At 38.6% G+C, this 13,260-nt stretch overlaps 1 protein-coding gene across 4 annotated transcripts in view; it reads left to right on the top strand.

The window, feature by feature from the left end:
* Positions 1-13,260, top strand: part of WDFY4 (WDFY family member 4) — a 382,372-nt gene that overhangs the window by 334,591 nt on the left and 34,521 nt on the right. For all 4 annotated transcript variants that reach the window (XM_072627574.1, XM_072627546.1, XM_072627553.1 and 1 more), the window contains 2 exons: positions 1,803-1,894; positions 6,603-6,815. In XM_072627574.1, the coding sequence (XP_072483675.1) occupies positions 1,803-1,894; positions 6,603-6,815 (305 nt within the window). The remainder of the gene's footprint in view (positions 1-1,802; positions 1,895-6,602; positions 6,816-13,260) is intronic.

Raw genomic sequence — 13,260 nt, 5'->3', positions numbered from 1 at the left:
TCCTTTATGTTTTCTTCAGCTTACTACCCAACTCATCTGCTGTGTTATCATGGAACCATTGAAGAGCCACCAATTTTAATCTCAGTAGAAAATTACTAATAAACTTGTCACACTTATAAAGTGCTTTGGGATCCTGGGAGATGAAAGGAGTTATGCATTCTAAAGACTGCCTTTATTGTTCCTGTTATAATTATGTCTTTAATTTATTTTTAATATATACTCATTTTCAAAGCCTTAAAGAACAGACAAAAAAATGTAACCTTAAGAGGAATGAGCAACCAGAAGTTATCTGTAAAATGGGGATAATGATAATAATGATGTCACCTCTCTTACAGAGTTGGCGTGAAGTTCAAAAGAGATTTTATATATTTATATGGTATATGTGTCTGTATTACATATTTAACATGTATGTGTATATTTGTCATTTTGCAGACCTTCAAAGTCTATATGTTTATGAGCTATTATTCATATTGTTTTAATTAGTAGCAGCTCTTGTCATCATGTCATCATCCTCATCTTCTTTTGGGTCTGTCTTTCCTATGGGAACCATTTTACATCCTCTGTATTTAACCGTCAGTCTTCACCTACATTTCTTCAAATCCATGGCTTTTGTTAGCAGAAGAAAGAACACATTTTGTCCCTTCTCAAGAAGTAGCTAAGATCTTCCTCTAACCCTCCTCCTTGGTAATGAGTTCTATTGCCAGGCTTCTGTAAGAAGCTTTTCTAGGATCTGTGTTTCAACTCTTTGAGCTTTAACAGTTCAGCATCACCTACACATCACCATGAGGCATCAGAGGAGGACTTTAGTGGAAGTTATAGTTATTTTAAAGTGCTGTGTATGTGTGTACATATATGTGTATATGTATATATGTGTGAATACATAGTTTTATCTCATTTGATCCTCATAACAATCCTAGGAAATAGTTGCTATTATTATCACTCATTTTGCAGATGGGGAAACCAAGACAGAAATTAAGTGCTATGTCAGGGTCACACACGTAGCAAATATCTGAGGCAGAATTTGAACTTAGGTCTTCCTCACTGCAAGCCCAGTGCTCTATCTACTGTGCTACCCAACTGTCTGTACAATGGAAGTTTAATTACAATGGCTATGGATAACAATTTTATACAGTTCTAAAGAGTGTATTCCATAGAGGATATAGATATGAACTAGACCTGATTTATTTTTTTAATTAAACATCTTTGAAATTAACAAGCGTTTATTTTTGTCCCTCCCACCCCCTACTCCCCACATACATTAAGAAAACGAAAATAAAAACAAAACTTTATGAAAATATTCACAGTCAAGCACATTGGCCATATCCAGGAAAGCATTTCTTACTCTACCTGTTTAGTCCCTCACCTTTCTGTCAGGAGATTGACAGCACTCTTGATCTCCTGGCCTTTGAAGTCCTGTTTGACTAATGCATTGATCAGAATTCATTGACATAAGGAGCTCTTGGAGTACGGGGGTGGTGGGGGGAGGAAACATTCTCTAATAATAAAGGTTATTACTTTCTCTACAGCTTATAGCTTTGGAATATTTCCTACCCTACTGAGAAGTTATGTGACTTGCCCAGGGTATCAGAGTCAGTTTGTGGTAGAGTTGGGACTTGAAGGAAGATTTTACTTTGCTTGAAAACCAGCTCTCATTCCACTACACTAACCTTCCTCACCTTGGGTTCCTCTTAGATGTTTGATGAGTAAATGAAACTAGAGAGAACGGCAAATTTTTCAATATCCCCAATACTGAGATTAATTCAGATTTTAACTAAATTATTCCTGCCTTTAAACTTTTGCAGGCTGCATGCAGGATGGAACTGTCCTAGATGATGTCCTTCTCCCACCATGGGCTGAAGGAGACCCTCAGAAATTCATTAGCCTACACAGGCAGGTGAGTATCCACTTGAAAGCAATTTTTCCATCCTGTCTTCCCATCTGCATTACTTAATTTAGTTTTGAAGCCATATAGTCATTGAAGTCAGGCTTTTTTTCTATCAAAATCAAGCTTCAACCTAATTTCATGAAGAAGCTTCTAAGTAAAATAGATTTTAAAAATAATACATCTTATAGACTCTTCTATATCCTAGAGATGGAGAAAAGGACTTGTCTCCAAATAATACATCTTATAGACTCTTCTATGTCCTAGAGATGGAGAAAAGGGGAAGGAGAGCTGGTACTTTTTTGAAATGATCAAACAAAAGCTATTAGGGTAGAGTTCGAAAATACCAAGCCAGTCTTATGATTTTTTTTTCTGAAAGTTTAGATGATAGGAAGGGTATAAACAAGCCCCTTTGGTTCAGTTTCCCTTCCTGGTAATCCTGCCATAGAAAGGGACACCTGGGAAATTACTCGAAACCGAAAAGCAGTCCAATCATCTTCTCTAGGAGCTGATAAGGATGACAGATCCCTGGGTAGCCCTGGGGTAAGTCTGTTGCTATAAACACCTTGAAGTTGCAAGGCCTAGCACTTGCTGTTGGCAAGAGAGCCTCTCTCTTCTCAGAACAGAAGATAATTATAGCAGGAATGCCCTGCCTCCTCATTGCCCAAATCTTTGGTACACGATTCTACGTGACCTTTTCAAACATCAAGTCACACACTAGACTGCCTATTTATTAGACCGGGTGCAGGGCCAATCCCTTTAGCTTTCTGGATTGGGGACAACAGACAAGCAGCATGGAACATTTGCTGCTTGTCTAACCTTGTACAGTAATTACACCTTTGGACAGGATTACTTGGTCCAGCTGGGCTGGGCTTTACAAATCTGCCCTGAGAGCTAAACCATTATCCCAATGCCTGTAAGCCAACTGGTTTCAGGCCTGAATCGGGTAGCATTGTATCTCTTGGCAGGGAGAGTACAAGTAAAAATGTGAAATAAAAGTTAGTCTTCAGTTCCCTCATCCTTATCACCTCCTCCTTATCTCTAGGTATTTAGAACCCCAATGGCATCACCTTACGGATCCATGGAAGCACTTAGGAGGCAATATAATACAGTGGAAATAGCTCTGATTTTGGAGTGAGAGGACTAAGCTGTTACAACTGATGTTATAACTTTTATGACCTTTGGCACATTATCTAACCTCCCTGGACCTCAACTTCTTCAAACTTTTTAAATGATTTAGAGGATTAGATGGCTTTCTGAGGGCTCTGCCACGTCTATATTCACATTATCCCTCCCCATGGTACCATCACTTACTTAGATTCTCCTCTTCTATCAATATATCTTATGTCCCATTCTGATCTGGCCTTGATGAGACTAGGTAGTGGAAGGGTTTCTCTGAGTCCTACAAATGATGCTCTTTCCCATCCTACCACAAATGGGTATCTTAGATGAAATGGAAGAAAGTGAAGGTACTGACTTCTATACCTTCCCATCTCTATTGCCCACAACAATTATTTTAGGAATATGATTAAATGACAGTATGACCAATTCTAAATAATTTCTATTTGGCCAATGTGTTGAGCCTGTTTCAGTACCCACAATAAGTGTTTAATTAATGCTTCTTGACTGACTAACTCATGTTAGAACCCCACCTCCACACTATTGGAAATGTCCATTGTTCTGTAGCTCATTGTGTTGTCCAGTTGGCTTCAATTGTGTCCTGCTCTTTTCCACCCCATTGGGGTTTCCTTGGCAAAGATACTGGATTGGTTAGTCATTTCTTTCTCTAGCTCATTTTACAGATGAGGAAGCTGAGGCAAACAGGATTACATGATTTGATCAGGGTCACACTGATAGTAAGTGTCTGAGGCCTGATTTGAACTCAGAAAGAGGAATCTTCCTGACTCCAGCCCTGCCACTGTATCCACTGTGCAGATGAGGCTAAACGCGAGAGATGTTCTCATATATATATATCAAGATATGGGCAAAATCGTCCAAGATTCCTAATTCCTGGCACTTGTATACCTTCACTATATAAATCTATGGGTTTTTTTTAAGGTTTTGGCACATTTTATATATAAGAATTATAAAAGACTGTCATGTTTCTATTCATAGAGGTAACAAACAGTGTGTAGTTGTTAGAGAGCTGGCCTTGAAGTCAGGAAGACTTGGGTGCAAGTTTTGTCTTTGACACCTTTTAATTCTATGACCTTGGCTAAGTCATCTCTCTGAACCTCAAGCAACCCTCTAAGGTTCTGAGTTCCATTTGCTTATCTGTATCAGTGGAGGGAGTTTTGATCATGGGAGTTCCTTTTTTGGATGAAACTACATGGGTGGATCTCTCTCCCTAGTTCATTTAATAAACAACAACACGTGTTTCTACACAGTCACACTTTGGACACTTGAGGGAAAGGCACTAAAAATAAAGCTATGTCTTTCCTTTGTTGTTTCTTTATTTCTTTTTCTTGCTAATTTACAGGAATAGGTATAGCCAGTGAAACTTTAATGAGGGAATCATTCATAATCATAAGAAGCCAAAATGGGCCTTGGAACCAGTCTCAGTGCTGGCCCTCTTGGCCACATAACAGCATCCCTACGACTTTTCTTGTTCATTGCAGAGTGAGTGGATCTCCATGGGGGAGGGCAGCACTCCTGCCTCCACATCTCTGCATATAACCACTTCCATCCAGTTCCACACAACCACCATGGTGTTTCAGGTCCTTGAAGATCCCCTCTTGCCTAGATTATTCCCATGACCTCCTAAATGGCCTCCCTGCCTCCAGTGTCTCTCTACTCCAAGCCTTTCTCCACTCTGCCTAAGAGATCTTCCTTAAGTGAAGGTTACTCTGCTTCTGCATCCTGTGAGCCAACCGAACTAGCCTTCTCTGTGTTCCTCACACACAACACTCTATCTACCATCTCTGAGCCTTTGCATTAGCTGAGGCCTCTGTCTGGAATGTACTCCTTCCTCCCCTCTACCTCGTAGAATCCTTTTCTCCTTTTAAGACCTCAAGCACCACCTTCTTCATCTATAAATGGGAATAGTAATAGCACCTTCACAGAGTTGTTGTGAGGACTGAATGACATGTTTACATATGTAACCTGTTTTAAAAATCTTGAAGTACTGTATAAATGCTGGCTGTTATTATGTCCAGGTACTATGGCATCACCAGGGGTAAAAAGATAATGAATAAAATAATCCCTACTCATAAGAAGCTTATTCTGAGAACATAAATAAATGTCATGTGATGCTCAAAATGACTCTGTAAAGTAGACACTATTATTATCCTCAACTTATAAATGGAGAAATTAGATTTGAGAGAAGTTGAGTAACATGCCAAAGGTCACACAACTAGTAAATATGTCAAGCAGGATTCCAACTCAGATCATCCTGATTCAAGTCCAACACTCTATCCACTGGGCTACCTGGCTGCTTAACATAGTAGGTGCTTAATAAATGCTTATTGATTAGCTGACATTTCCTTATCCTCTTTCTCAGTCCCATCATCAAGGCATAAGGGCCTCTTGAGAAGTTACCCCTTTTCTTAGAAGGATTTGGCTCTGATTCTAACCCTCTAAACCACCCTCAGAATCTTTAAAATCAAAAGCCAGGAACTTTTCATCATGAACATCAATGCTCTTGTTAGCAGAGTAAATTGAGAGTGGAGGAGGCAAATTCATGAGCTTCTCTAATGCAGGCTTTCTAAGTGAGGTGTGATTTACAAATGAGCATCTGATGGGCTCCCTGTGGCTTTCCTCTTCCTCAAAATGGAATGGAAATAAAGGACGTGCCAAAAAAAATTCCAAGCAGCTCTCCCCAGATTCCTCTGCGTGGCTCAGTTAAAGAACCTCATGGCATTAAGACTAATCCATGTTGTCCAACCTTAGATGCCCCCATGGATGTGGAAACGGGTCATAGTTTGAATGCTACCTTCAATTATGTCTGGTGAAGGCCTCCCGGTGACTTCCATGAACCTGGGATCATCTCCCTTTGGGCTGCTCCTTACTTCTTCTTGCAGCCACCATTATTTTTGCCAAGGTCTCCCTGAGTTCAGGTCAGAGGCCCAAATTTCCTTATGCAGGCACATTCTTGCCCTGACTATGATTATTTTATAAAGTAGAAGTAGCATAAGGGGGGTGAGGGCAACCATGTGTGTGCTGGTTTTTGCTGGATGCCAGGAATTGGAGAATTTCATGGGCAATTAATATATTAGTCTATTTGGCTTCCCATCATGGACAGAGATGCAATCCCTCATCACTATTATGCTGTGATATATGTATGTACTCTGAGTCACCAAAGCAAGCACACTCCAATGTGTAGGATCATGGGATGCTAGAATTAGGACCAGAAGATACTTTACAGATAGTCAAGTTCAACCCTTCATTACAAGATGAGGAAATGTCAAACCAGAGAAGTGAACTGACTTTTTGTAGGTCACACAGATGGCAGAGCTGTAGTTGAATCCAAGTCCTGTCTCATTCCACTGAACTGTGTCACATATGATATGTTTAGAATGAAAATGGAAAATCAAGTCTTTGCATCAATTACCTAACCTTTCCCTACCTCATATGCAAATGGAGAAGGTTAGAGCACGTGATCCCTTGAGGTCCCTTCCACTTCCAGATCAATGATCCCAGGATCTTACAAATGTATCAGGGAATCCTGGGCAAACAACCAGATCTGCATTCTGCTCATTATTATGCTAAATCTTGATTTCAGGCTCTGGAAAGTGACTTCGTTAGTGCCAACTTGCATCACTGGATAGACTTGATTTTTGGGTATAAGCAACATGGACCAGCTGCAGTAGAGGCTATTAATACCTTTCACCCATACTTCTACGGAGACAAGATGGACCTTCAGACTATCACTGATCCCCTCATTAAGAGCACCATCCTGGGATTTGTCAGTAACTTTGGGCAGATACCTAAACAGGTATAGCATGTATTTTATCTTGCTTTCTTAAACGAGCATATTTGTATCAAGGACCTGGCATGAGATTTCCTCAGAGGTTAAGAAAACTGGATAATGTAATACTGTGACCTGAGCAAGGGAGAAGACATTGGAGTCTGGAATCTTCTTTTATTTTTTCTGTCAATCTCATCTTTTAACCATTGGATCCACAAATGTTCAGGGGAAAAAAGTAGGAGAAATATAGTATATCTCAATACTGCCTTCTGAATCTTTTGATGAAGTTTCAGGTATTCTGGCTTACTCCATTTTCATCATGCCTCTTCACACCAAAGAACAGTATATGTACTCTTTTATCTAATATCCTCTGTATATAACATAAGTAAGCACTTATTGAATCCAGTCCTACTTATATGCCCTAGACATGGGTCCCATCTCAAAAATGTTATATTCCTGAATACAGTCACCCATAAACAGAATCTCTGGCATGTAAAAGAAATCAGTAAGCCATGTGAATCTGAAAGATAAACCCAGAGAGAAATTGCATGCATTCTATTGAAAACTGCTCTTCACAAATCCTTTTGGGTAGAAGTTTAATGGGGAAACTTGGATAATCTCTTAGTCTATGCAATTGGAGAGTTATAAAATCAAGCAGGGATAATTTTGAGGCAAGATAAGCATCATTAAGAAATAAGGCCTGGGCCAATATAAATCAGATTTTGTGTGCTAAACAAAATCTATGGTCTTAATGATTTTTAAAAACATTTGTTAGTATTCACATGAAATATTTCAGTTTTACTCTGAGTAGAAAAAAAGTAATTTCTTTAAAGATAATATTAAATTGTTATTACTACTATTTTTACTTATGGGGAACTGAGCTATATTAAAGACTAACCATCTGGATATTGTGTTGGTTGACTTCTACTAATAGTCTCCTCTAAGGCAGTGATTAAATGGTGAAGAAAAGACAGATGCCAGAAATGTTGTCGAGGTAGAATTAACAAGTCTTGGCAACTGATTGACTATGGAAGATGAAGGATAGAGAAAACCTGAAGTTTGTAACATGGATGTGACAGCATATTTTCAAAAGCTATGCCAGTAGAAGCCAAGCTCTGATAGTCCTTACCACTGGAAAGGCTTTGAGTATAGACCTGACAGTAGACTGGGTTTCTTTTCGTTCATTCATTTATTCATTCATTCATTCAACATTGATGTCATTGGTCTTCTTTGAGAATGAAGGACAAGCAACAAGAGACTGTTAGAGGGTAGGCATTGTGGTAGGCACTGGGAAAACAAAGACATAAGTGAAAAAGGCATTGCCCTCAGGCATCTTACATTCAACCTGGGGAAAATAACATGTATACCAGACAAGAGCTGGAATGCTGTGGATCAGTATCAGCAAGTTGACCCCTTTGATTGGAATGTAATCAAGAAGAATAATGAACAGTGACCCTCGACAGCACCAGATCATTTTCAATATTAAACACAGTAATTTTCTTATGGGTGAGAGACATGATTAGCCCTGTGTTTTAGAAATATCTAGTTGACTTCTCTGTGAAGATTAGATTGTAGGTCACAGAGACTAGATATAAGTAGATCACTTAGGAAGCTATTGTGGCAATTTAGACAAGGGATGTTAAGGATCTAGGGCAGAGATTTAAAAAAGTGTAGAGAATGAGAGATAGATAGATAGATAAGATAGATATACACAAAAATACATATGTGTACATATGTATACACACACATATATATGATGTACATTATACATATATACATACATACATACATGCACACATATGAGATGTTGTTGAGATGGACTTAAGACTTGTTAACTGATTGGCTAAGGGAGATGAGAGACAGGAAAGAAGTATAGATAACCCCAGCATTGTAAACTTGGATGCCTGGATGGTGGTGCCCCCAAAAGAAATAGTGAAATAAGTTAAAAAGAGGGTTGATTTGTTTTGTTTGAGGAAAGATAATGAGTTCTGTTTTGGACCTGTGAAGTTTTAGATGACAAGGCAATATCCAATTTGAAATGTCCATTTAGTTATTATTGATGTGAGACTGGAGTCTGGTGGTAGAGATGGATTCAATGAGCTTGGAGTCACTCACCTAGAGATGAAAACTGAATCCATGAGAACTGATGAGATCACCAAAAAAGATAGTAGAAGAGAAGATGTAGCTTAGTTAATAGAGTTCTGAGTCTAGGGTCAAGAAAGCCTGAATTCAGATCCAGTCTCTAAAACTTCTTAGTTGTGTGACCCTGAGCAAATGACAACTTTTGTTCACTTTAGTTTCTTTTTGTTTTTTTAATATTTTTCCCAATTCCATATAAAAGACATTTTTAACATTTGTTGTTTTAAATTTTGAGTTCCAAATTCTCTTCCTGCCTCTCTCCTTTCCCACCTCATTGAAAAGGCAAGAAATTTGATGTAGGTTATATATGTTTTACCTTTTTTTATCTGTAAAATGGGTATAAGAGCACCTACCTCCTAGGATTGTTGTTGAGGACCAAATGAGATAATATTTGTAAAGCACTTAATGTAGTGCCTGGCACTTAGTAAGCACCATAGAAATGTTAGTTATTATTGTTATTATCATCATTATTAAAAGGCTTCCATGGCAGAGCCCCAGATACACCTGATACACCTATGCATAAATAGTAAGACATGGATGATCCAGCAAAGGTTATTTCTATCTTTTAGAACTCCAAGGTTCATCAAAGGAAGAAAGAGAACTAAGAGAGTACAAGGTCACCAAAATCTAGAAAAGAGAGAGTATCTATGAGTAAACAGTGTCTCATGCTACAGAGAGGTCAAGTAACATGAGGACCAAGAGAAAGCAATTGGATGAAAAAATAATCTTGGTGGGGGGATGAGAAAAGGTGTGTGTGTGTGGGGGGGGGCAGTTTAGTTGTGCCAAAGTGCAAAAGTGAGAAGACAGTGAGAGAGAAGGAAGTAGAGGCAATGAGTGGAGATTATTATTTCTATAAGTTTGACTGTGAATAAAAAAGAAGATATACAATAGTTTAAAGAATCAAATGTAAGATTTTTTTTAGGCTGGGAAAACTTGGGCATGTTTGTACAAGAAGTTGGTAAATAGGGAAAGGATGAAAATTAGAAAGGAGAGAATGACTATGGGGACAATCTTCTCAAAGAGATGGGATGGGATCAAGGGCGTGACTAGAAGGGTTGGTCTAAGGGAGGAGGTTTATCTCTTCACTGGAGACTAAAACATGCATATGTGTTTGTCCTTCATTGCCAAAGAAGACCATGCCATCAGAGAAATGATGACGTGACTTGCACTTGACTTTGTTTTGAGTGAGAGAGGACTGTGCAGGTCACCAGGCTCACTTCTCCTCCAGGGCCATCTGAATCCAGTGACCAGATATTCATCAGGATGACTGGAGATGACCCAGGGTGAGGCAATTGGGGTTAAGTAACTTGCCCAAGGTCACACAGCTAGTGAGTGTCAAGTGTCTGAGGTGAGATTTGAACTCAGGTCCTCCTGACTCCTGCACTGGTGCTCTATCCACTGCACCACCTAGCTGACCTGGAGACTAAAGCAAAGAAGAATGGATAGGTAATGTCAAAAATTGTTGAGCTTTAGAATAGGAAATAAGAGGAAGTTCATGTTCAATGACCTCAGTTTTTCTCAGTGAAGTATCAGGTGAGGTCTTCTATTGAAGGGAGCAAAAGGACTAATTGGTGTTCTGTGGAAGACTTGAGAAGTTTGGAAAAGCTGATGTGGGAAATGTGATAGAAATTCAGTTAAAGAGGAATAAAAGGACTGCCTTTGCTACAGTGAGGGCCCAGTAGAGAAACATTATATTGGTAATGGATCCAGTCAGCATATTTATATGACTCTTTCTAGAACATACGTAAGAAGTGAAAAGGTGGAATATTGGGAGCAGTACAGAATTAGGATTTCACAAAGCCAGAGTAGTGAGAGCACAAAATGGAAATGAATTCAGTGGTAAAGGGCAGTGAATAGTTTGAACTGTTAACTGGGAATAAGAAAGGGAAAGGAAAATAAAGAAGAGAAAGCTGAGTGAGTCTGGGAAGGAAATATATTGATCGAGGCTTTCTTATCTCTGGCATTGCTCTGGAAGACAGTGTTTGAGCTTAGGCTGAGATCATTCAAGTTGGGTGGTCTCAGTTTTAGACTTCTTTATGTTTTTCTACAAAATTTGGCACTGAGAAAAAATAACCAGTAGAAGCCAAAGACAGTCGAGTATGGGAAGACTATTAAAGGCCGTTCATGACTTTTCCCCAATCTGGTCTTTGACTCATTGGAATAAATACTCTTAAAACATTTTATATAATCTCAGATTGCATAAAATTCTTCTATAGTGAAGAGGGAGTGCCGAGAACAGAACTGACTGCAAATGACAAAAGTATTGATTCTCAGAAGGAAAAACAAGGTCACATGTTGATGCCACCAATGAAATAAATCTCTTTTCAGAATTTGTGTATTCTAAAATTATATTGAGTTGTTAGTCAGTTAAAACCCCTAAGACTTTTTTCACATGAACTTAGGAGACCTAAAGTAAAGGTTTTTACTTGAATGCCAAATAAAGCTGTCAAAATGAATAAATAAATAAATAGATAGATAGATAGATAGATAGATAGATAGATAGATAGATAGATAGATAGATAAATGATAGATAGATGAACCAGCCAATCAATCAGTCAATGAAACTATCTTAAGCTGTATGACTTCTAGAAGTCTGAGCACTGCATCTAAGAGGGAGACTTATTAACCAGAGTGAATCAAAATGGAGATAGGGCTTGAAATCATTGTAGATAAAGAAAAATAACAAAATCTTATTGATTGAGGATGTTTTCCTTGGAGAAGACAAAACATAGGTGGCCTCATCATTATTACCATTATCAAACATTTGAAGAACTCTCATTCTGGAAGGGGAAAAAGAAGCCTAGAAGCAAAGAGGCTTGGAGTTGGACAGAACTTCTCAGGTGATCTAGTTCATTTCTACCTGAAGCAGAATCTTGTCTACAGTGTCCCCAACAAGTGGTCCTCTAAATTCTCTGCAAAGTCCTCTTGTGAAAGGGAGTTGCCTGTTTTGCAATAAACTCTCCCTTTGGGGGACTGCTCTCTATCTGGGATTAAAAAGAAAACAGCCTTAATTTTTCTTCTCCAGGTGAAGTATTCCTGGTTCCTTCAGCCTATCCTAATACATAATGGTTCCAAGTCCCCTCACCCGCCTGGTTGACCTAATCTGCTTAGGCTCCTGTCTGGTCCAGAGCAGAGTGCAGTAGGACTCACATCATTTGTCTTCCATTAGCATGGCCTATAACTGAATTGTTGTTTTACTGAATATTGCTGACTCAGAATGAGCTTGTAATTCACTAAACCATCTGTATATGTTTTACACAAATGGTGACTAGCCATGTCAAACCCATCCTGTACTTTTGAAATTGATTTTTTGAACCCAGAAAAGTGGAAATCTCCTCTAAGGATCCATCGTTGACTCTCTTCTCTTCTCCCTCTATACTATCTCACTTATTGATCCCATCAGCTCCTATTAGTTCAATAATTTTCTCTACGCAGGTCATTCGCCAAACTATATATCCAGCCATAGTCTCTCTCCTGAGCTACAGACCCATATCTCCTGTAGGAACCTGAAATTCACATGTCCTAAGCAGAACTCATTGCCCTTACTCCAAAACTTAGCTTGCTTCCAAAATTTTTTATTACTGTCAAAGATACTGCCATTTTTCCTGTCATGCAGGCATGCAGCCTTGGTGTCATCCTTAAATCCTCACTCTTACTCACTCCACATATCTAATCCACCAAATTGTGCTAATTTCAAGCTCTATTTATCAAAATCTATCTATTTTATACACAAGGATATTATGCGACTGTCAACTCTTTACTAAAAATTCATTCATGCTAAATCTATAGAATTCTATTGAAATACTAAGATGGTAAATCTTACCATCTTTTGAAAAAGAAAAAGGAAATATGACCTGTTAATTGCCTCTTGATGAATGCTTGCTGGCTTCTATTGATCACCCTTTCTAGGTACTCACAAAACTTCCCTTTAATAATATGTTTAAATTTCTTCATTCCTCCAAGAAATGAAGTTATGCTTATTAGCTTACAGTTTAAAGAAATCCCTTTCTTAATGCTTTTAAAAAAAAATCTGGACCACATTTTCCAAGTCATTGGCTTTTGTGCTTTTCCCATTCTCCATGATTTTTCACCACTGATGGTGGCTAACTAATTAATCACACTTGCCAGTTGTTAAAAAGCTCTGGGATATGGTCCAGGTGTGGTCATTTGAACACATAAAAGGCTTTTTTCCCTATCTTCTCATGTTTATTGAAGGTAGAATTCCCTTGTAGTTGTTTTTGTTCTGTCCTGGACATGGTTTTTCTTAGTTGAGAAGAGATAAACAAAATAAGATTTGTCTTGCATTGTTCTTGTCCCATCCACTCCCAAGTAA

Source organism: Notamacropus eugenii, chromosome 1 (assembly GCF_028372415.1).
Source record: "Notamacropus eugenii isolate mMacEug1 chromosome 1, mMacEug1.pri_v2, whole genome shotgun sequence".
Taxonomy (NCBI): domain Eukaryota; kingdom Metazoa; phylum Chordata; class Mammalia; order Diprotodontia; family Macropodidae; genus Notamacropus; species Notamacropus eugenii.
The sequence above is the reverse complement of the archived record's forward strand: the minus strand, read 5'-3'. Positions and strand labels throughout refer to the sequence as shown.